At 45.3% G+C, this 23264-nt stretch overlaps 1 protein-coding gene across 1 annotated transcript in view; it reads left to right on the forward strand.

The window, feature by feature from the left end:
- CAPRIN2 (caprin family member 2) overlaps nt 1–23264 on the forward strand; it is a 701412-nt gene that overhangs the window by 150936 nt on the left and 527212 nt on the right. Inside the window, 2 exon segments of the mRNA XM_030214677.1 lie at nt 8646–8884; nt 19405–19487. Of these exon segments, the coding sequence (XP_030070537.1) occupies nt 8646–8884; nt 19405–19487 (322 nt within the window).

Here is a 23264-nt window from a genome sequence, read left to right on the forward strand (position 1 = left end):
TCTTGGGCTCATAATCTTTTATACATGAAGCAATGAATGCACAGTTAAGACCTCATCCAGGGTCACAAGTACCTGCAATGGAAATCAAACCTGGTTCGTAGGTTCTCACCCACTGCATTTAACAATAGGCCACTTTTTTTTTTTACTTTACTGTAGATTTATTTAAAAGCATATGTAGCCCTTCACCTCTAGGATTCACCATGGGGTGGGATAAAGAGGTACTGTAGCTCAGGTGCTGATGCAGAAAGCACCATAAGCTCAGCCATGCAGAAACCACAAGGCATATGCCAGCAAGCAGTGCAGGAAGGGACTGAGTACAAGTTTACCGTGGCACAGCATACATGGCCATACATTGCATTCAAACAATTGCCTGATATGCATTCACATATGCTGCACTGATGTACAAAGCATGGCCAAACTTGTGTGGTTACCATGTGAATTTTTCCACCAGCCTTACCTGATCTCCCTGCAAAGTACCTTTCTGCACCAGTGTACTCTCCTCCCCCACCTCTACAAGACATTTGAGCAATACCCTCACCCGTTACCCCCTACTTAAAGAAAATAAACAAATTGCTTGGGGTCTAGTGGCAACCCTTCTTCACCCCTACCCCCACCACCTTAACTATATTTTCCATATCAAGCTGATCAATCCATAGACTGGTGGGTTGTGTCCATCTACCAGCAGGTGGAGATAGAAAGCAATCCTTTTGCCTCCCTATATGTGGTCATGTGCTGCCGGAAACTCCTCAGTATGTTCTCTATCTCAGCAGGTGGTGGTCACACACAGCAGCTCTGGCTAGGCCTCCAAGCCTAATTTTTAGGTTTTGTTGAGTGCCTGGGGTTGAGGGCTCTTCTTGAGCAAGTGCAAACCTGGTGGCGCCAGGTCCCTCCTTTTCTCCCCCCTCCCGCTGGCTCCGTTAAAAAAAAAAAATAAAAAAAAATAATTTTGAACGTCCTTAAAGGCGTTTATTTCGACGTTTATTTAAACGTTTATTGCAGCTACTCACTGGGACACCAGGTCGTTACAGCTTGGAGCGGAAAGCAGGTAATTTTTACCTTTTTATAGCGGGCAGGGGGTTCCCCGATTGATCTCCACGTGGCATATGGCGTCGGAGGGCGAGGGCGCAAAGAGTCGCTCCCCGGATCGCTTAGGCGCTTCTAGAGGGGATGCGGGGGTCTTAAAGTCTGATTCGCCCTTGTTGGGTGACAGTTTCGTGACCGATGAGTGTCCCGGTTCTTCCTCCAGCGTGGCGGTTTTTCCCGCCATAAACGCCCATCCCCCGCTGCTCGCCTCCGCCATCTTGGCCAGCCACGCGGCTCGGACGGCTTCTTCGTGGGCCGCCCTTGAGGGAGACATTAATGCCATGGACGCCCTTAATTTGGGCGACGGCACCAAAGCGGCTAAAGTTAAGCGCCGTTTTTCCCGCGCGGCTCCTTCGCGGAGTGTCACGCAGGATGCCATTTTGGATGCGCAGCATGTCTCTCCCCCGCTCTTTTGAGCGCCGGTTGAGGGTGCGTCTAGGGCTGTAGCCCAGGCTGCGGAAGTGCACAGTCTGGGGGGTTTCTCCCCGAGTTTGTTTTGCTGCTGCATCAGGCCTTCCTTATGCAAAACGCTGCCCCTGCTCCCCTCGTTGGTAAAGAGGTTGAGGTCCCCGGAGGTAAACGCCCTCGGGTTGATTCCCAGGCCTTGGAGGACCTTGTCTCCTCCGATGTAGATGAGGGCAGCGTATCTGAGTTCTCCCAACGGTCCTTTGCGGATTCCTTGGAGGAGACGGATCCTCGCTCGGTTGGAGCGGATGACCCCTCTGCAGCGCGGCTTTTTAGCTCAGAGGATTTGCCCAACCTGTTAGTGCAGGCCATGGGCATTTTGAAGATTTCCTCTCCGGAGGACGTCTCTCCCTCAGCCCCTGTTGGCTCTGCCATTATGCTGGGGACGAAACGCCCGCCTAGAACCTTCCACGTGCATGATGCCATGCACACCTTAATTTCGGCTCAATGGGATGTCCCGGAAGCGAGCCTCAAAGTGGCTAGGGCTATGTCCCGCCTCTATCCTTTGCCTGAAAGTGAACGTGAGGCCTATCTGTGGCCTACCGTGGATTCTTTAATCACTGCGGTGACTAAGAAAACGGCTTTGCCGGTGGAAGGTGGCACGGCCCTAAAGGACGCACAAGACAGAAGATTGGAGGCGGCCTTAAGGTCGTCCTTTGAGGCGACTGCTTTAAGTTTGCAGGCCTCTGTTTGCGGTTCCTATGTGGCCAGGGCGTGCCTGACTATGGTGCAGCGGGCTTCCCCCTCGGATCATTCCTTGAGGGCTGATTGGCCGGCCCTGGAATCGGGCTTAGCCTATTTGGCAGTCTTGCTGTATGATGTCTTGAGAGCCTCAGCTAAAGGCATGGCTCAGACAGTCTCTGCGCGGCGGTGGCTTTGGCTGAAACATTGGTCTGCTGACCACGCCTCTAAATCCCGCCTGGTTAGATTGCCTTTTAAAGGCAAGCTGCTCTTTGGGGTCGAGCTGGACAAAATCGTGACCGATCTCGGCACGTCTAAGGGCAAGAAGTTACCAGAGGTCAGGGCTCGGGCTAGTACTCGTTCCGGTACCTCCAGAGGACGGTTTCAGGAAGCCCGTCGGTACCGCCCGGGCAGGTCGGGCTCCTCTGCCCCCTCTTCCTTCAAGAGGACTTTCTCCCCCAAGCAGCATTCCTTTCGCAGAGACCGCCGTCCCGGAGGTGCTCCCTCCGGTCCTCCCCCAGGATCTCGTACCCAATGACGGGGCCTTGGTCCACGCCCCAGTGCAGATTGGAGGACGGCTGTCCTCGTTTCTGGGCGAGTGGACCACAATAACTTCAGACGCTTGGGTGCTGGAAGTCATCAGAGACGGCTACAAGCTATTCTGCCGACCCTTAAGAGACGGGTTTGTACTCTCTCCCTGCAAGTCTCCGGTCAAAGCTGTGGCAGTGCAGCAGACCTTGGACAACCTGATCCGCCTGGGTGCGGTCGTTCCGGTGCCAGAAAATCAGATTGGCAAGGGACGTTTCTCCATTTACTTTGTGGTACCAAAGAAAGGAGGTTCTGTCCGGCCTATCCTCGACCTCAAAGGGGTCAATCGGGCCTTGAAAGTGCGGCACTTTCGCATGGAGACTCTCCGCTCTGTTATAGCGGCAGTGAAGGCAGGAGAGTTCTTGGCTTCCTTGGACATCAAGGAAGCGTACCTGCATATTCCCATCTGGCCTCCTCATCAACGCTTCCTGCGTTTTGCAGTCCTGGGACGACACTTCCAGTTCAGAGCCCTCCCTTTCGGGTTGGCTACTGCTCCGCGGACCTTTTCCAAAGTAATGGTGGTCATCGCGGCCTTCCTGCGAAAGGAAGGAGTACAAGTCCATCCTTATCTGGACTGGTTGATCCGAGCCCCCTCTTATGCAGAGTGCGGCAAAGGTGTGAACCGGGTGGTTGCTCTTTTGAGCTCCCTGGGGTGGATCATCAACTGGGAGAAGAGCCAGCTGCGCCCGACTCAGTCCCTGGAGTATCTGGGAGTTAGATTCGACACCCAAGTGGGCAGAGTGTTCCTGCCAGACAATCGGATTGTCAAACTTCAGGCTCAGGTGGACCAGTTCCTAGTAGCCTCTCCTCTTCGGGCTTGGGACTATGTGCAGCTGTTGGGCTCTATGACGGCCACGATGGAAGTAGTGCCCTGGGCCAGGGCTCATATGAGACCACTACAACACTCTCTGTTGCAGCGCTGGACTCCGATGTCGGAGGATTATGCTGTGCGCCTTCCCTTGGACCCAGCAGTGCGCAAGGCGCTGAGCTGGTGGCTGCAGACAGACAAGTTGTCTGCAGGAATGCCTCTGGTGACCCTGGAGTGGATTGTCGTCACGACGGACGCCTCTTTGACGGGCTGGGGAGCCCACTGCTTGGGAAGGACAGCGCAGGGGCTCTGGTCTCCTGCAGAGGCAAAGTGGTCTATCAACCTCCTGGAACTCAGAGCCATTCGGTTGGCGCTTTTGGAGTTCATCCCGGTACTGGCGTTGAAGCCAGTACGGGTCCTGTCGGACAATGCCACTGCTGTGGCCTATGTCAACCACCAGGGAGGTACCAAGAGCGCCCCTCTAGCCAAGGAGGCCATGAATCTAGGCCAGTGGGCGGAAGCGAACCTGGAACAGCTGTCAGCGGCCCACATTGCCGGAGTCATGAATGTCAAGGCGAACTTTCTCAGTCGCCATACCTTGGAGCCCGGAGAGTGGCAGCTATCTGCTCAGGCGTTCTTGGGCATCACGAAGCGCTGGGGCCAGCCGAGCCTAGATCTGATGGCGTCATCGGCCAATTGCCAAGTGCCGCGCTTTTTCAGCAGAGGACGGGACCCTCGATCCCTGGGAGTAGATGCTCTTCTCCAACAGTGGCCGACACAAGAGCTTCTCTATGTGTTCCTGCCCTGGCCCATGCTGGGCAGGGTGCTAGACCGGGTGGCAAAGCATCCAGGCCGGATAATCCTGGTGGGTCCGGATTGGCCCAGACGTCCCTGGTATGCGGACTTGATCAGGCTCTCAGTCGACGATCCTCTGCGGCTGCCAGTGGAGCAGGGCCTGTTGCATCAGGGTCCCGTGGTGATGGAGGATCCCTCCCCCTTTGGTCTTACGGCCTGGCTATTGAGCGGCAGCGTCTGAGGAAGAAGGGCTTCTCAGACAAGGTCATCGCCACTATGCTGAGAGCAAGGAAGCGCTCTACTTCTACTGCTTACGCCAGGGTTTGGCGTACCTTTGCAGCGTGGTGTGAAGCAGGCTCACTTTCTCCCTTCACTGCTCCAATTTCTTCAGTGTTGGCGTTCCTGCAAGAAGGTCTGGAGAAAGGCCTGTCGCTCAGTTCCCTTAAAGTCCAGGTAGCGGCTCTGACTTGCTTCAGGGGCCGCCTGAAGGGTGTTTCCCTGGCTTCACAGCCAGATGTGGTGCGCTTTCTCAAGGGAGTTAATCACCTGCGCCCTCCTCTGCACTCTGTGGTGCCTGCATGGAATCTCAATCTGGTGCTAAGAGCATTGCAGAAGCCGCCTTTTGAACCCTTGTCGAGGGCATCTCTGAAAGACCTGACGTTGAAAGCAGTCTTTTTGGTGGCTATCACTTCAGCCAGAAGAGTTTCCGAGCTCCAGGCGCTCTCATGTCGAGAGCCTTTTCTGCAGTTCACTGAGGCAGGAGTGACTATTCGCACAGTGCCTTCCTTCCTGCCCAAGATTGTTTCTCGCTTCCATGTGAATCAGCAGCTCTGTCTCCCTTCCTTTCGTAGGGAGGACTACCCAGAGGAATACTCTGCTCTCAATTTCTGGATGTGAGACGAGTCATCAGATACTTGGAAGTGACCAATGATTTCCGGAAATCGGATCATCTGTTTGTCCTGTTTGCAGGTCCTCGTAGGGGTCTGCAGGCTGCTAAGCCTACAGTGGCAAGATGGGTCAAGGAAGCCATTGCAGCGGCTTATGTGGCCGCGGGGAAGGTGCCGCCTATCCAGCTGAAGGCTCACTCCACAAGAGCTCAGGCGGCCTCGATGGCAGAGGCCGGTTCCGTCTCCTTGGAAGAGATATGCAAGGCGGCAACTTGGGCTTCGGCCCATACATTCTCCAAGCATTACCGCTTGACTGTGGCTGCTCGGGCGGAGGCCCGGTTTGGAGCTTCAGTGTTGCGGTCAGGGATTTCTATGTCCCGCCCTGGGTGAGTACTGCTTCGGTACATCCCACCAGTCTATGGATTGATCAGCTTGATGATATGGAAGGTAAAATTATGTATCATACCTGATAATTTTCTTTCCATTAATCATAGCTGATCAATCCATAGCCCCTCCCAGATATCTGTACTGTTTATATTCTGGTTGCATTTCAGATTCAAGTTTAGTCTTCAGTTCCTGTTCAGGAAGACTTCGTGTTCGTTATTTTTTCACTTGGATTCATCAAGAGTTGAGACGAGTTTGTGTTACAGTGAGCTGCTGCATTCCGCTCCCCTCCGTTTTACGGGGCTGGATTGAGATTTAAATTCTGCCGGCACTCCCTCCCGCTTCGTGCGGCTGTAGGGCAGCTTTGTACCCCTCCCGCTTCGGCGGTGTTAGGGTCAGTCAGCTCCTCCCGCGGTTGCGGTTGCAGGATAAGCCAGATCCCCCCCCGCATCGGCGGGTGTGGTGTCCCTCCCCCCGCTCCGCGGGGATGAGCTGGACGGATTCCCCTCCCCCACTTGTGTGGGGATGAGCTGGGTTAATTCCCCTCCCCCGTTTCGGCGGTGGTGAGCTGGGCAGAGTGTCCCTTCGTGGGTGTAATTCTCTAAGTGCTGAGTCCTGCGGATGGAGCTTTGATATCGACATACTGAGGAGTTTCTGGCAGCACATGACCACATATAGGGAGGCAAAAGGATTGCTCTCTATCTCCACCTGCTGGTAGATGGACACAACCCACCAGTCTATGGATTGATCAGCTATGATTAATGGAAAGAAAATTATCAGGTATGATACATAATTTTACCTTAGTGCCGGTGAATAGGGGGGCCCTCTTGGCCCTGTACCTTACATGCAGGACCAAAGCCCACTGGCTCCTGCCTGCTGGTTAGTTAATTGAGACCATATTGGACACATCTGCAACATGGTGGTGCCCTGCTCTTTGCAGTGCATTCTAGAATGCACTGGGCAGGGTGAAGGTAATAACCAAAATGTTAGCATTACACAAGCTGCATTACACAATCAAATTAAAGCAGTTATTAAACATGTATATTAAACATAATGGCAAAATGTCATTAAAAATTTTAAGTGACTGCAGCAAGACCGTCAAAGGTAAATGATTAAAAATGTTTAATTCCTGTCCTGTGTTCAATTGAGAATGCTTTAAAACTTTGGTTATTACCTTCTGGATTTTATATATTAATGTTTTATTTGATTTTATATGCACCTAATTGTATACAGTTTTAATTTGTTTATTCTTCAATGTTACTGTTCATGTACTTCTGATACAGGTAGTACTGAAACACAGCCTATGTGGAGTCCTTTATGTACCCTTATTTCTTGATTTGTCCACTCCAGTCATCAAAGGACAGTTTAGCAATCCAGGTTACCCTTTGTCATTCCTACTGTGTTTGTTGCCTTGACAGAACTTTTAACATGCTAAATGCTAATGACAAAGATGTGGTTTAATATTAGGATAGCAGGCAGGAAAATGGCAAATGTTTGAATATTGTATTCCCAAACTATAAGCAGGGGGCTAAAACTGTTTTAGTAAAGCAAATAAAAGTAAATTTTGTTTTCTATTCATATCAAGAGGTGAGGATATAAGGGAATGGAGCAAATATTCATTGGTGGTAGAGCTGAATTTATTTAAGTCTGTGAAATCAGATGACGCAAGGTCATTTGTGACTAAATGTCAAGATAGATTTGAATCCAGGAAAGCTCTCCTATGCATTAACATGTAACTTACATTCTGCTAATACCGCAAGGTTCAAAGCAGGTCCCAGCATACATGAAGCTGGACACTTCAGGAATTATATGCAATGAGCAAGGTTTATATACGTATTTCAAAAAGTCTTAGATAAACTCATTTAACTAGTACAGATTACCTTATTTTAGAAATCGAAAATAATTTATAGTGAAATCTGAACATCTTTCTTTTCTGAGTCTTTGATCATTTTTAGAGAAGGAAGTAAATAGGGCTGTTTATAGATTTTTAAGAGAATAAAGTGATCTAAAATACAACGGGGCTAACCCATAAATTCATTTATAAGTAACAGATTTTAAATTGGACTGTGGCATAGACTGGTAACCAATGACTTATAAATTACTGGAACAAACTACCCCCCCCCCCCCCCCCCAAAGGAATATATCAAAGCAGAGTGTGGCTCTGGATGGTCTGTAACAGCTCTGATAGAATTATTACTTTAAACTTAACAGGGAAATGTTCACCCCTAGATAAAAGCTTTCAACACTGCTGTCAAGCCTACATGATACTAGATATCCTTTAATCTTGTTGCTGGCACTTGTTTATCCTGTTCCTCTGTTGTAAGATTACCTTTGCAGTGGTATCTTCCCTCCTCCAGGTTCATGCATATCACTTTAGATGGGCCTGAACCTCCTGTCACTTTTTTTTTCCTTCTCATTTTGTGTTAAATTTTTTGAGAAAATTACAATACAAAACCAATCCTCAATACAAAACCCAACAAAGCAACAGTCAGAGTAATATATAACAACCTGTGAGTTTTTATAAAAGTTATGTAGATTGAGCTGTAGGACTGCAGAGAAGCTATATTTTTTTGCAAATGCACATAATTTCAACTTCAAGTAATTTGAGGCAGTTTACTACTTTAATCCTTTGCCTCTAATACACTAATGGTGAAAGAATGTAAGGGCAGTGTAGCGGTTAACATGTTAAAACCTGGGGTCAGGGTTCCAATCCTCCCACTGATGGTCCCAAGTGTCTTTGAACAAGTCCCTTTGCCCTCTGTTGCCTCAGTACACAACTTAGATTGTAAGCACATTCAAGTAGGAAAGCTATTCAGAGGTTTTTACATTTAAAATTGCCTTAATTTTACAAGTTTTGTAGACTAAATTTGCTTCATGGTTCTGAATTTATATTAAACTATTGGATATTGGCATTCAAAGCAGCCTATCAGTGATTTGTTACTTTGACTTAACAGTTGCTGAAAGCCCAAAAGAAGGCTCTGAGACGAGACGCTCTTATGAAAATTGAGCTTGAGAAGAAGAAACTACGTACAATATTTCATGCCCAATATGTGCTTAAAAACTTATGCCAGGAGCATGTGCAGAAAGACTTTAGAGAAGGCCGCAATGGTGCATCCTACCTGTCTTCTAAAGAACTTGACTACCTGGTTAAGTTCTCAAAATTAACCTGTCCTGAGAGAGAGGAAAGCATGAGGTAAGGGAGTAAAAGTGGAAAACTTAAGAAAACATACTGAAGGCAATCTGTCTAAAACATGGTTTCTCAACCCAGTTCCTGGGACACAGTCAGCTACTCTACTTTCAGTATACTCACAACAAATATGTATGGAATTTGCATGCACTTCCTCTGTATGCAGATCTTGTACTACATTCATTTGATATGTAGACAACCTAGCTGCCTCCACCCCCCCCCCCCTTAGAATGGAGTTGAGAAATATAGATTTAAAGGCTGGCATTAGTGTATTTGAAGATGTGGGATCTTGTCTGATTTTCTCATAGGAAGTTCTAAAGACCAGCCTTCAGGATAAGCCTGTGTCAGCAGTCATTACTCGTTTCAGTATGTTGCCCTAGAAACAATTGAATTTGCAGTCTGGTTACTTTTTAAAATATGAAGACACAAATTTACCCTCTTATATGAAGATGTGAAATATATCTGATCACATCTATTTGGTATATTTAAAGTATTTTGAAAATTTATGGTGGGGAAGTGCATTATGCTGCAACTTAATGTCAAGCTTTTGACTTTGCCGCTGGACATGGACCGATTCCACTTTGTACAAATTAACATCTCACTTAACCAAATAGATTAGTTTAAATCTAGACAAATCATTTAATTTGTGCATTTGGTATATATGGTTTGGTTGGCATTGTATTGGTGAGCTAAAACTGTTAAATAAGATACAGTACATTCTCTATCTGGTGTAAACAGGACTGACCTATTGGATAAGTAAAACTGCATAGAGTTCCCGCTTTTTCAAAAATTGTTCTAAATCAGGTTTTTAATAGAAATGTGGTGATATCACTTGGAGAGGGGGGAAGCTGTTGAATAGGCTAGATTGTCACATTAGCAAAGGTTAGGTAATTAGGTGCAAATAGGTGGGAAAATGTGGGATACAAATGCTACAAATAAATTGACCATATTGTACCAGTAATAACCCAGCAACAGCTAAAATGTATCGGCAGTATAATTTGCACAGCCTTCAGAAAAATTATCAACTTAGACTATCATAAATAAAAACACACACAAAAAAAAAACAGAATACATCTTCAACATTTCTGAACTTAGATCCAACATTGAGGCAATTTTCAAAGCACTTAGCCTTCCAAAGTTCCATCTGGAACTTTGGAAGGCTAAGTGCTTTGAAAATATGCCTCATAGGGTTTCAAATTTTTTGCCTTCAGCTGGAATGCTGGGCATGTTTATATTGGATTAATATTGTCACTTGAACCCCCCCCCCCTCCAGACATAGGCATTGTGAGCCAAAACACGGCTTGTGTTGGTTCACTGGATAGAATAGCTTTCACTATGCTAATACGGGTTGAGTGTAGTTTCTTAATTGTGGTAACTAATAGAATCACTTTAAGTACATAAGTATTGCCACACTGGGACAGACCAAAGGTCCATCAAACCCAGCATCCTGTTTCCAACAGTGGCCAATCCAGGTCACAAATACCTGGCAAGATCCCAAAAAAGTTTGATAAATATTTGTTGCTTATCCCAGAAATAAGCAGTGGATTTTCCCCAAGTCAATTTAATAATGGTCTGTGGATATTTCTATAGGAAGCTGTCCAAACCTTTTTTTTTTAAACCCCACTAAGCTGCCCGCCTTTACCACATTCTCTGGCAACAAATTCCAGAGTTCAATTGCACGTTGAGTAAAGAAAAATTCTAATTAATTTTAAATTTACTACTTTGTAGCTTCATCGCATGCTCCCTGTTCCACTCCACTCATTATTTTATAGACCTCTATCGTATCTCCTGTAACCAGGTACCTTTCTTGTGCAGCCAAGGATAGAACAATCTCCTCCAGCCACAGGCTCCCGGTACAATGAAGAAATAGATGTCCACCAGTAACTTCAATCTTAAGGACTCTTATTCCATGCAGGTTTCTAGTGCACAGTTCCAACAGCAGCATATATAAGCCACCTGAAAGTGTGTGGCAAATAGTCCCCTTTAAGCAGCAGGCTATCAGCACATACCAGGATTCAATACAGGCTTACAGTCAGCTCCAGTCTGGGCTCTTTATCGAGTGCACCATAAACAGTAGTTCAATTCCCAAGACAAACAGTTCTTTCAGTTCACAGTTCAGTCACCAAGCAGCAGTTTCTACCTTCTATCCTCTTTACCTTCAGGAGAGTTCAATACTTTAGGGACTCCCTCTACCCAAGGAATTTCAGCCTGCAAATACTTTAGGGACCTCCCTGCCCAAGAGTTTTCAGCCTGCAACTGCCTCTCTCCTTCTGCTTCTCTCTTCTGAACTGAACTGCTGAGACTCCTTCCCACCTGCGTAATCAATCCCTGGCTTCAGCTACCACAACCAATCATTCTCTTTCCATTAGCGTCCCCAAACCCGTACCAGCTGTGTTAAGCATTAGACTAATGAGACCAATGATGAGCTCCTGCACACAGGGTTTCCTAACTCTCTTTCCGCCTAGTGGCAGCCACTCTACACAACCTGCCAACTTACACCCATGTCTTCCCTGATTGCAGCTAGGAGTCCAGTCCGGGTTCTTCATCTCACCCTCTGGCTCCTTGCCTGCAATGCCTTCTGGGACTTGTATTTCAGACTGGAACTGCCTTAACCCAACTATCCTGGATGTGACTTTATCACACTCCCCTCAGCCTTCTTTTCTCCAAGCTCAAGAGCCCTAGCCACTTCAGCCTTTCCTCAGGGAATTCGTCCCATTCCCTTTATCACTTTCATCGCCCTTCTCTGTAAATTTTCTAATTCTACTCTTTTTTTTTTTTTTTTTTTGAGATGCAGTAACCAGAATTGAACACTGTATTCGAGGTGCAGTCACACCATAGACCAATTAAAAGGCATTATAACATCCTCATTTTTTGTTTTCCTTTCCTAATACCTAACATTCTATTTGCTTTCTTAGCTGCTGCAGCACACTGAGCAGAGGGTTTCAACATATCAGACACCGCCGAAATCTCTTTTTTTTTTCCCTCGGTGACTCCTAACGTGGAACCTTGCGTTACGTAGCTATAATTCAGGCTCCTCTTTCCCACATGCATCACTTTGCACTTGCTCACATTTAAACATCTGCCATTCACAATTTTCTTATGGTTTAACAACTTTGAACAACTTTGTCGTCTGCAAATTTAATTACCCTACTAGTTACTCCCATCTTTAGATCACTTATATGTTGAAAAGCAGCAGTCCCAGCACAGACGCCTGGGGAACACCACTAACTACCCTTCTCCATTGAGAATACTGACCCATTGAACCCTACTGTTTTCTATCCTTTAACCAGTTTTTAATCCACAATAGGACACTACCTCCTATCCCATGACTCTTCAATTCCTCTAGAGTCTTTCATGAGATATTTTGTCAAATGCCTTCTGAAAATCCAGATAAAGAATATCAACCGGCTCACCCTTATTCACATGTCTGTTCACCCCCTCAAAGAAATGTAGTAGATTGGTGAGGCAAGATTTCCCTTCACTAAATCCATGTTGGCTTTGTCTCTTTAATCCATGCTTTTGAATATGCTCTGTAATTTTGTTGTTTATAATAGCCTCTACCATATGACACGGCACTGATGTCAGACTCGCCGGTCTATAATTTCCCGGATCTCCTCTGGAACCTTTTTTAAAATCGGAGTTACATTGGCCACCCTCCAGTCTTCCAGTACCACGCTCGATTTTAAGGATAAATTACATATTACTAACAGTAGTTCCGCAAGTTCATTTTTCAGTTCCATCATTACTCTGGGATGAATATTATCAGGTCCAGGAGATTTGCTACTCTTCTATTTGTCAAATAGCCCCATTACATCCTCTAGATTTACAGAAATTTCATTCAGTTTCTCTGACTCGTCAGCTTTGAATACCAATTCTGGCACTGGTATTTCTCCCAAATCTTGGTGAAGACTGAAGCAAAGAATTAATTTAATCTCTCTGCTACGGCTTTGTTTTTCCCGATAGCCCTTTTTACCCCTCGGTCATCTAGCGGTCCAGCCGATTCTTCTGCTGGCTTCCTGCTTCTAATATACCTAAAAAAAAAATAATTTTTTTTTTTACTGTTTGCCTCCAACGCAATCTTCTTCAAAGTCCCTCTTTGTCTACCGAAGATGGTAGAATGAGAGGACATGAAATGAGATTGAAGGGGGGCAGACTCAAGAAAAATGTCAGGAAGTATTTTTTCACGGAGGGAGTAGTGGATGCTTGGAATGCCCTCCCGCGGGAGGTGGTGGAAATGAAAACGGTAATGGAATTCAAACGTGTGGGATAAGCATAAATGAATCTTGTGCCGAAGGAATGGATCCTCAGGAGCTTAGTCGAGATCGGGAGGCGGGGATAGTGCTGGGCAGACTTATACGGTCTGTGCCAGAGCCTGTGGTGGGAAGCGGGGATAGTGCTGGGCAGACTTGTACGGTCTGTGCCAGAGCTGGTGGTTGGGAGGCGAGGATAGTGCTGGGCAGACCTATACAATCTGTGCCGGAGGCGGGGCTGGTGGTTGGGAGGCGGGGATAGTGCTGGGCAGACTTATATGGTCTGTGCCCTGAGAAGCACAGGTACAAATCAAAGTAGGGTATACACAGAGAGTAGCAAATATGAGTTATCTTGATGGGCAGACTGGATGGACCGTGCAGGTCTTTTTCTGCCGTCATCTACTATGTTACTATGTTACTTTGCATTTGACTTAACATTCCTTATGCTGTTTATTATTTTTAGTCGGTTCCTCCTTCCATTTTCTGAAGGATTTTCTTTTATCTCTAATACCTTCCTTCACCTCACTTTTTGACCATGCCGGCCAAAACTTTTCCTTCTCTCGTCGGCTCCTGTATCAGCTGCTCCAGAAAGCAGTTCTTGATTTTGTCAAGGAATTTTATCTCCCTAGCATGGCTTGTTACATTTACCCAGTCATTATCAGGGTAATTGAAATCGCCCATTATTATTGTGTTGCCCAGTTTGTTTGCGTCCAATTTCCTTTAACATTTCTGCATACATCTGTTCATCCTGGCCAGGCGGATGGTAATACACTCCTATCACAATCCTTTTCCCCTTTACACGTGGAATTTCAATCCACAGTGATTCCAAGAAGTGTTTTGTTTCCAGCAGAATTTTCAATCTATTTGATTCAAGGCTCTCGTTTCTAGTTTAAAAGCTGCTCTATCTCCTTTTTAAATGCCGATGCCAGCAGCCTGGTCCCACCCTGGTTAAGGTGGTGCCCATCCTTTTGGAATAGGCTCCGCCTTCCCCAGAATGTTGCCCAGTTCCTAACAAATCTAAAACCCTCCTTCCTGCACCATTGTCTTATCCATGCATTGAGACTCCGGAGCTCTGCCTATTTCTTAGGCCCTGCACATGGTATGGGTAGAGGTGAGCCTAAATTTGGCTTCCAGAACCTCTCTCCCACATTTTCCTATGTCATTGGTACCCACATGTAGCAAGACAGCTGGCTCCTCCCTAGCACTGTGTAAAATCATATCTAGGTGACACGTGAGGTCTGCCACCTTCACACCAGGCAGGCAAATGACCAGGTGATCCTCACATCTACCCGCCACCCAGTTATCTACATGCCTAATTATCGAATCACCAACTACAACAACCGTCCTAACCCTTCCCACCTGGGCACAAACTCCTGGAGACATCCTCAGTTCGAGAGTATATTACATTCCCTGGTGTGCTGGTCCTATCCACAGGATTACTTTTAGCTGCACCAGGGTGAAGCTGTTCTTTTAGAAGGCCTCTCTCCTTCAAGGCAGCACAGTGGCTGCCAGATTAGAGGTGGGGCTTTTCTACAACATCCCTGTAGGCCTCCTCTGTGTACCTCTCTGTCTCCCTTAGCTCCTCCAAATCTGCTACTCTAGCCTCAAGAAAACTGACTCGTTCTCTGAGAGCTAGGAGCTCTTTGCATCGAGCACATATAGGACATCTCACCAAATATTTATTTATTTATTTATTTGTTACTTATATCCCACATTTTCCCACACATGCAGGCGCAATGTGGCTTACAGAGAATTACATAAGAGTACAAACTTAACAGCTTAGGCAAGCATAGAGAAGTAAACATGGGGGAAGAAACTAACAAAGTGAACTAAGTAGGGTAAGGGACAAGGGATGTTTTAATCAACATGGTAAATTGAGGGATAAGTCTTAGCAAAGAGGAATGTCTTTAACAACTTCTTAAAAAGGGCATGGTCCACTTGAGTTTTAAGGTGGCGAGGTAACGTGTTCCAGTATTTGGGACTCCAGTAACGGAAAGACGAGGCGAAGATTTTCTTATACTTGACTCTCTTACAATTCGGGAAATGGAGGTGAAGATAGGACCGAGCAGCAGGGTTGGCAATTTCTAGGCGGAAGGTCAATCAAGGGGAACATGTATTCCGGGGCATCCCCATAGATGATTTTATGTGTTAGGGAGCAGATCTTAAAAGTAATGCGCTCCTGTACAGGTAGCCAATGAAGTTTAAAGCGTAGGGGGTCAGCGTGTGCAAAATGCCGCTCGTTTAGGATGAGCCTCGCCGCGGTGTTCTGAGCCGTTTGGAAAGTTTTCAGTAAGGAGGCCTGGCAACCCACATAAATACCACTACAATAGTCCAGGTGGGATAGGACAAGCCAGTGGACAAGGGTACGGAACAAGTCTCTGGGAAGGAGGTATCTGATACGTCGAAGCCTCCACATGGCCTGGAACATTTTTTTGGAGACCAAGTGTACATGATCAACCAGCTGGAGATGTGAATCCAGGTGCACTCCCAAAAGTCTCAGGCTGTTGTCAATCGGGAGGGCAGAGCCCAGAACTGGAAGCATTGTGTCTGTTACATGTGCGTGCTTGGACGAGAGGATGAGACAATGAGTTTTTTCCCTGTTTAGCCTGAAGCGAAACACCCTGGCCCATTGTTCTAAAGTGGAGAAGCAGGCATCTATGAGGTTAGCAACTTCTGATACTGTGGATTGAAAAGGGATGTAGACTGTAATATCATCCGCATAGATGAAAGGGTTGAGGTCCAGATTTGCAAGTGCTGTGGCTAGAGGCATCATCATTATATTGAATAGGGTAGGTGAGAGGGGAGAGCCCTGAGGGACCCCACAAGAAGCATTCCACGGTTCAGAGGTGTGGGAATTCACCATGACCTGATAGGACCTTGAGGTCAAGAAACCCTTGAACCAATGCCAAACTGGTCCTCCTATACCAAAAGTATCCAGTAGATGGAGCAGGAGTTCATGATCCACCATGTCAAAAGCACTAGACATGTCAAATTGTAGCAGGAGAATCTTTCGTCCAACAGATAGTTCTTGTCGAAAGTTGGATAAGAGGGTAACCAGGACAGTCTCCGTGCTGTAATGAGCTCGAAAACCTGATTGCGAATGATGGAGGATATCAAAATTAGTTAGAAATTCGTTGAGCTGAACATTGACCAGGCTCTCCATCAGCTTGATAACTAGAGGTATCGAAGCCACTGGGCGATAGTTAGAGATGACATCTGGCTTGATCTTTGAATTTTTTGGGATTGGAGTGAAAAGGATGTTTCCATGACCTGGCGGGAAAAATCCTGCGCTTAACATATTGTTAAGGTAACAAGTCAGTTCTTCAATGTAACAATTTGGTGCGACTTTTAGGAGATGAGTCGGACATACGTCTAATTTGCAGCATTTATTTATGAATTTACGTAGAGCAGCAGTCACGTTATCGGGTAACAGACGATTGAATTTGGTCCAAAAGCGGTCAGCGGGGCAAGCACCCGAAGGCACGTCCAAGGATGCCAGAAAGTCATCCACGTCAGAGAGACAGCTGACGGTTGAAGACCGCAGGGTAAGAATTTTTTCCTTGAAGTAAGATCCAAGTTGTGTAGCTGAGGGAGGATCAACACTGGAGCGTTCTAGCTTGCGAGTATCTAGAAAGGTGTTTAGTAGTTGATATATCTGTCTGATGTCCCGGCCAGCCACCTGCATCTTAGATGAAAAGTAGGTGCGCTTTGCAAATCGGATGGCATGTTTATATTTGCGGTGACTACTTTTCCATGCCTCCCGAGCCTGATCAGATTTACCTTTTCGCCAGGTTCTTTCCATACGTCGTACCTCACGTTTCAAAGCTCTCAGGTCTATTGAGAACCAGGGTGATAATCTACGAATGTGCGAGGATTTGTGACGCAGGGGTGCAATTGTATTCAGCACTGCGTTACAAGTGTGATCCCAGTCAGTGAGATAAGTGGGCGAGGATGGTTGCAGATCCGAGCCATGACTATAAAGAGACCTCCAGAACAAGCTGGGGTCAATGACCCCTCTGGTGTAATGTTGGTGAGAATGACGAGGCCGGAGGGGGCCTGAGGTTTGCCAGCGTAGTGTGAACTGTAATTTAAAGTGATCCGACCAAGCCGTTTCCAGCCAGCTAATATCATGAACAGAAAAGTTCTGATCGTCTAAAAATTTAAATGAGAGGAGGTCAAGTGAGTGACCCTTACAGTGAGTTGGACCAGAGATAGGACATTCGAGGTCACAAAGGTGGAGAAAATCCAGGAATTGGGATACTTCTGGGGATGTGGGATTATCCAAATGAAGGTTGAGATCACCCAAGAAAAGTATATTCGAGTTGTTCATGCAGATATTAGAGATGAAATCCAGAAGCGCAGAATGACTGCTTGACCAGGTAACTGGTGGCCTGTAAAACAGCACACAGGCCAGCTGGCCATGAAGGGAGGGATGATGAACCTTGACAGCAGCAACTTCCAGCGACGAGGAGATCAAAACCGAACTTGCATCTACTATGAGGTGAGAGCGGTAAATGAGCGCCAACCCGCCCCCTCGCTTGTCTAATCTGTCCCAGTGGATGATCTTGTAGCCTGCTGGGCAGAGATCCAGCACAATGGGGTCTTTAGGTGTTCTTATCCAGGTTTCCGTGATGAACAACATGTCTAGAGCATCTGAGGAAATCGTCGGATATTAGTTCGGGATTACTCACTACAGATCTCGCATTTATATAGCCCACATGAAATGATTGGAATTGCGCTTGATTCGCATGCACAATGGGAACCAGAGTGTGATGATATTGCTTGCGAGGGTGGGGCTTAGGAGCAACAGAGGTAGCTAGTTGGGCAAATTGTGACGAATTACGAGATGGCATGCGGGGTGAGAGTCTCCTCTGACCAGAGATGATGGGAATGTGAGCGTAAGAGGGTTCAGTAGCAGTTAGGGCAGAGTGCAACAGGGCTGACAGAGAATTTGGATTGTAGAAGATGAGAACATGATTATTCCAGGGGGTAGCAGGAGGTGAGATGGACGAAGACTGTAATCCAGCAATTGAGATGAGGGACAGCTGATATGCTAGAAGGTTGAAATTAAATCCACAGGGGAAACCACAGGTTGCAGGTTAGCGTAATAAGTCAGTCCAGTCCTGCACTTAGGGCGAACTGTGAAGCACTGCGAACTAGCTGAGTAAATGCTGAAAGTTGAGCTACCATGAGAGTTAACCTACATGGGAAGGAGGCACAGGGGACAGGAAATAGAAGATAATCATACATGTGACACGATGCAAAAGACTGGATAGTACTCCTCTCGCTGCTGGACCACTGTCTGTATCTTAGTATTTATTTATTTGCAGCATTTGTATCCCCCATTTTCCCACACATTAGCAGGCTCAATGTGGCTTACAAGTCACCGTATTGGGGAGCTCCAATACGGTCGATGATAAATACAAGTAGAATCATGGTAAGGGAAGGTAGGGGTAAATGGGAACAATAAATGACAAAGATCTAAGAAATAACATTCTTTTAAATCAGTGCAGAGTTGTTAAAACCTCTTAAGGTACTAGGGATATCAGGTAAAAATAATGATCGTTTGTAATTTATTTAAGGTTTGCTTCTTAGAAACTAAATGTAATTAAAACTAATGAAAATTGATAATTCCCCTCTTGTCTTATTTAGAATTGACTATAAATGAAGCGTTGAGCTAGGGTGGGTGAGAATGAGGACTGAACTGGGCTAATATGCTAATATGGAGTGGGTGTAGTTTCTTAATTTCTTTCATAAGTACTTAAGGACAAGGTGATGGCTTTGCCAGTGACTGGCTAGCTGCATATGCTTGTGTAGGACTGCAAAAGAGAAACTGTCAATTTCCATTATAGTATTTAGTTTTTGTTTTTTTTTTTAATCTTTAAATCTTTTTGTTAAAAGCAACTCCTGGATGTACCAAGTTTTGGGAGCAACCAAACTAATACTGAAGTGAATTTAGGTGTGTAAGAGGAAAATATAGCTACGCAAGTGTCATCGTTTATCATATATGGGCTGATGTCCTAGTTCTTATTTCAGTATTCCAGGCAAATGTTTCTGCACGGAAAACTGAAGAGTTGGTGTGATGGCATCATGGAAAATTGTTTAGCTGTCATAATCTACAACTTAGTTACAGGTATTGGTCACTAAACTCAACCTTTTTTTTTTTTTTTTTTAGAAAGGTACAGTCAGTAGAAATCCCTTCACTTGAATGCTATTGATTGCATGCATCTGGTTGTCTAACTAATTTAACTTGGATCCTTTTTTTTCTGTTCTTAGTCTTGAAGATCAAATGGAGCAAACTGTACTCTATTTCTGGGATCTCTTTGAAGGCAGTGAGAAAGTTGTGGCTGGAACCACTTGTGAGTTCATTTTGGTCTTGGTGCTAAAGCACAAGTTAACTAAATGTATTCAAGTTTTGAACAAGGCTGGCATCTCTGCTAGTTTATTCTTTGCAGGTGTGAAAGTTTGAGACATTCAATTATGTTCCCAAACTTTCATGACCAATCTGTATGTAAAACTGGTATAAACTTCATTTTACAGAACTTGTGAGATTCTAGCTGAGATCTTATTCTTGAGGAGTAAGCCTATGGTCATCTTAGGTATTTGAATAGGGTGTGGTGTTTGATAGGCTAAAGATGTACCGTTCCATATCCATTCTTTCCCTTGCAATAGGAAGGTTTTTAGTTAGTGGCTTGATGTGATATCTTATTTTAGTAAAGTAAGGAAAAGATGATACCTTGAGGCTGAAGGGAAGGTCATTAGGAACCTCTCGAGAGTTTTTAGGGCTATACTTTTATGTTAAAGGTGGTTCTTGTGTAGTGCATTTACAAATGTTGGCATTGGATGTCTTGGATTAGAAACTTTGTATTCTATTTTTCAAGCATAGACTAATATTTATTGAATGTTTTAAAGATATAAAATAGACACAAATGTTGCTTGCCTGACCTTTTGTGAGCTATATGCAAAGGGAATGCTATAGAAGCGGGGTAGTCGGGTCTGGTGGGTGTACAACTTTGCCGCTTGAGCCAAGGCCATCAAAGCTGTTTATCAGAAATAACTTTAAATGAACACAAGGAGATCTAGTGCTGCCCAGGCCTAACTGAGCACCTGCTTCATGATCCCTTCTACCAAGCACATATGAAACCCTTTTCCTCAAAGCCCTAGTAGTCAGTCTACTGATCTGGGGCAGGAATGATCCCCACACTCCAGTCCTGCCCATGCTATTTCCATAGCAAAAATGTCATTCTTGCCTATATCTCATGTATTGGTCATTGCATCTATTGACTTTGAACACAGATCATGTAAGCAAAAGTTCAAACCAACATGTTTTACTGAGGCTTCCTGTTGCACAGAATAATGTTGGTGTCTGACCTTTTTTGCTTTTGGTAGTTGGCACTGAGAATCGTTTGGATCCTGTAGAACAGAATAGGCTCTCAAAGGTCTTTTTTTTAACTTAACCCCCCCACAACATGCAGTCCAATTCAATAAGGCCGACACCCCACCCTCCAAACCCATCTGTTCCCAACTCAGCTTCCTACATCACCCTCTCAACTCACAGCCTTTCCCTGTAACTGCTGACCTCTCCATGCTAACCTCGCCACAAAAAGCACCAAACACCTTTAACCATTACCCCACCTCCCAAAGTATTCCGACCCATACAATATCTAATTCAGTATTAAAGCAAGCTGCGTCTGTTCTTTCTGTGCAGGATCAAAACATCAATACCTGTCAATTTCTCCAAATCACAAACCACTGCCAAAGTTTCCAGTTGTTTACAGTAGGTCCATTTGTTTCCACTTGTCTGTTTCACACTTGGCAGCAGCTAAGCACATCCTCTTGAGCAAAGACTGCCACCTATTTCCATGCTGGTTTCCCACTCCAAGCAGGCAGAGTTTGGGCTCAAGAGTCACCAGGGTTCTCGCCAATAGTCAAATCACCTCAGTCCAATAGGTCTGAATTTTTACACAACTCTACCATATATATATGAAGGTGCTTCTCTACTAAACGTCGCCAGCAAATATCTGAAGCCCCTCCGCCCCGGTACATCGCTTTCAACTTAACCAGGGTGTAATACCAACAGACAACTTTGTATGCTTTTTTTTTTTTTTTTTTAGCACAAAGGTTTTTACTTCCTGAATTTGTACTACACCCCTTTACTAAATTCTTCCTCCGAATCATGTAACCACTGAATCATAAATTTAAATGTTTGAAATTCTCCTCCACTATAAATTGGGCCCTTCAGCTTCCCCAAGGCTACCCACAAATTCTCAAGGTGATCCATATCCTCAAGATCCTCTTTCAACCAGTGTTGGGAAATAAACAAAATGCTTTACTCATGGGGGATCACGTGATGGCTGCTTGAATGCAGATGTGCTTCTCCTGTGCTGCCGCGGAGCTTTCTAGTACTGCTAATAAACTGTTTATCAGGAGTTGCATTAATGTTTCTAGAGATACGAGTGGGGGTTCCAGATGCAGAAAGATACCTGGAGATTCACAGGGTCTTCTCAGCCACTGCCTAAATCTCAAAAACTGACCAGGCAACAGACTACGACAGTGTATGCTGCCATAATATGGTGGCACGTGGGCTCTGGTTGTGCTTCTCCTTGGACTCTGGACAGTATTGAAGTACCACCTCTTTCAGCTGATAGAGGTGATTTTAGCCACATTCAAAGAAAGTAAATGCTTCTGTTCATACTACACTTACCCAGATACAAGCAGACTTGGGCAGTGTTCTGTTGGAGCTTGGATCTGGTGGAACGAATGGAGCACTCGGAGCAGTGCATTTTCTCAGCTGAGGAAGATCTGCAGTTCTTAATTGGGGGTGCACGATCTTATTCAAATGTTACTTAACAAAATTGATGATATGGGAAACGGGTCCAGGCGGTCCAGTTTGAGAGTACTGGGATTCCCTGAAGGGCTGGTGGATAATAATACAGTGGAATTTGTCCACAAACTTCTGCAGGACCTATTTGCCTCCCCAATCCTCCTGGGGGACATAGTAGTGGAACATGCACATAGAATACCCAAACATCCACTGCCACCAGGAGCAAGGCTAAGTCCTTTGTTGCTCAAATTGCTCAATTTTTAAACTTCAGAAATGTGGCGCTAATTCTGCAGTGGTCTCATAGAGAAGGCCCACTAAAATATAAAGACATTTCTATTTGGCTGTTTCAGGATTATAGTACGGAGTTGGACGAAAAAAGTATGGTTTGACAAGTGAAATTCCAACTATATTCACATGCTATTCAAATGGCAATGCTGTACCCAGCCGTCCTTAAGATCTAGTAGAAGGGAGAACAAATTACTTTTTCTGATATAAAAGTACAGCTTGTGGTTAGCATTTCCTATATGATCTGCCCTTTGACTCTAACAATCTTAAAAGACCAGACCATCATTGGGAGACTGCATTTGAAAGGCTTAAAGCTGGACTCGAACCCAAATCCCGACACCTATAACAATCGACTGGAGGTGATAATGTCCCCTGTGCTACTGGATGAAACTACTGAGATTGTTGGCAGATGACTGCCGGACTTGGAATTGGGCGCAGCTTTAGCAGCACCTTTATACTCTTACATTTTTTATCTTTGGATTACTGTTTGATACTCTGTGGTAAGTGGAGTAGTAGTAATGGGGATGTGACTACTTATCCCCTAGCTGCTGTAACATTTTGAGGGCTGTGACCTCACACTTGCTGATAACCTGATCAGAGAGGGTGGACATAAGAGCCTATTACATATTTACCGCCAACAAATTATAAGCGCATTCTCTGGGGTCCTAAATGAAGGATGGGGGGTGAGGCTGAGATTTAGGGGGTGCTTTTTGGTTGTTCAATTTTTAATGTTAGCAAGAGTGCATGTAGTTGGGTATGGGGGTTGTGGTGAAGGGAGAAATATCAAGATGTGTGGTAGCAGGGATGGGATGTCATTGGTTTTTTTTACAAGTGTATATACTATGCTGAGAGACTATTTAAGTTTTATATAATATGCTGAGACTATTTGTCATATTCCGATGTAGGATTGCACTTCATGTTATTTCCTATAATGTACGGCGTTTGCAAATCCAAAAGCTGCTTCTATAGTATCCCACAAATCAGATGAGTGGGTTATGTCCCTCTATCAGCAGGTGGAGATAAGAGT

Source organism: Microcaecilia unicolor, chromosome 9 (genome assembly GCF_901765095.1).
Source record: "Microcaecilia unicolor chromosome 9, aMicUni1.1, whole genome shotgun sequence".
In the NCBI taxonomy this organism is placed as follows: domain Eukaryota; kingdom Metazoa; phylum Chordata; class Amphibia; order Gymnophiona; family Siphonopidae; genus Microcaecilia; species Microcaecilia unicolor.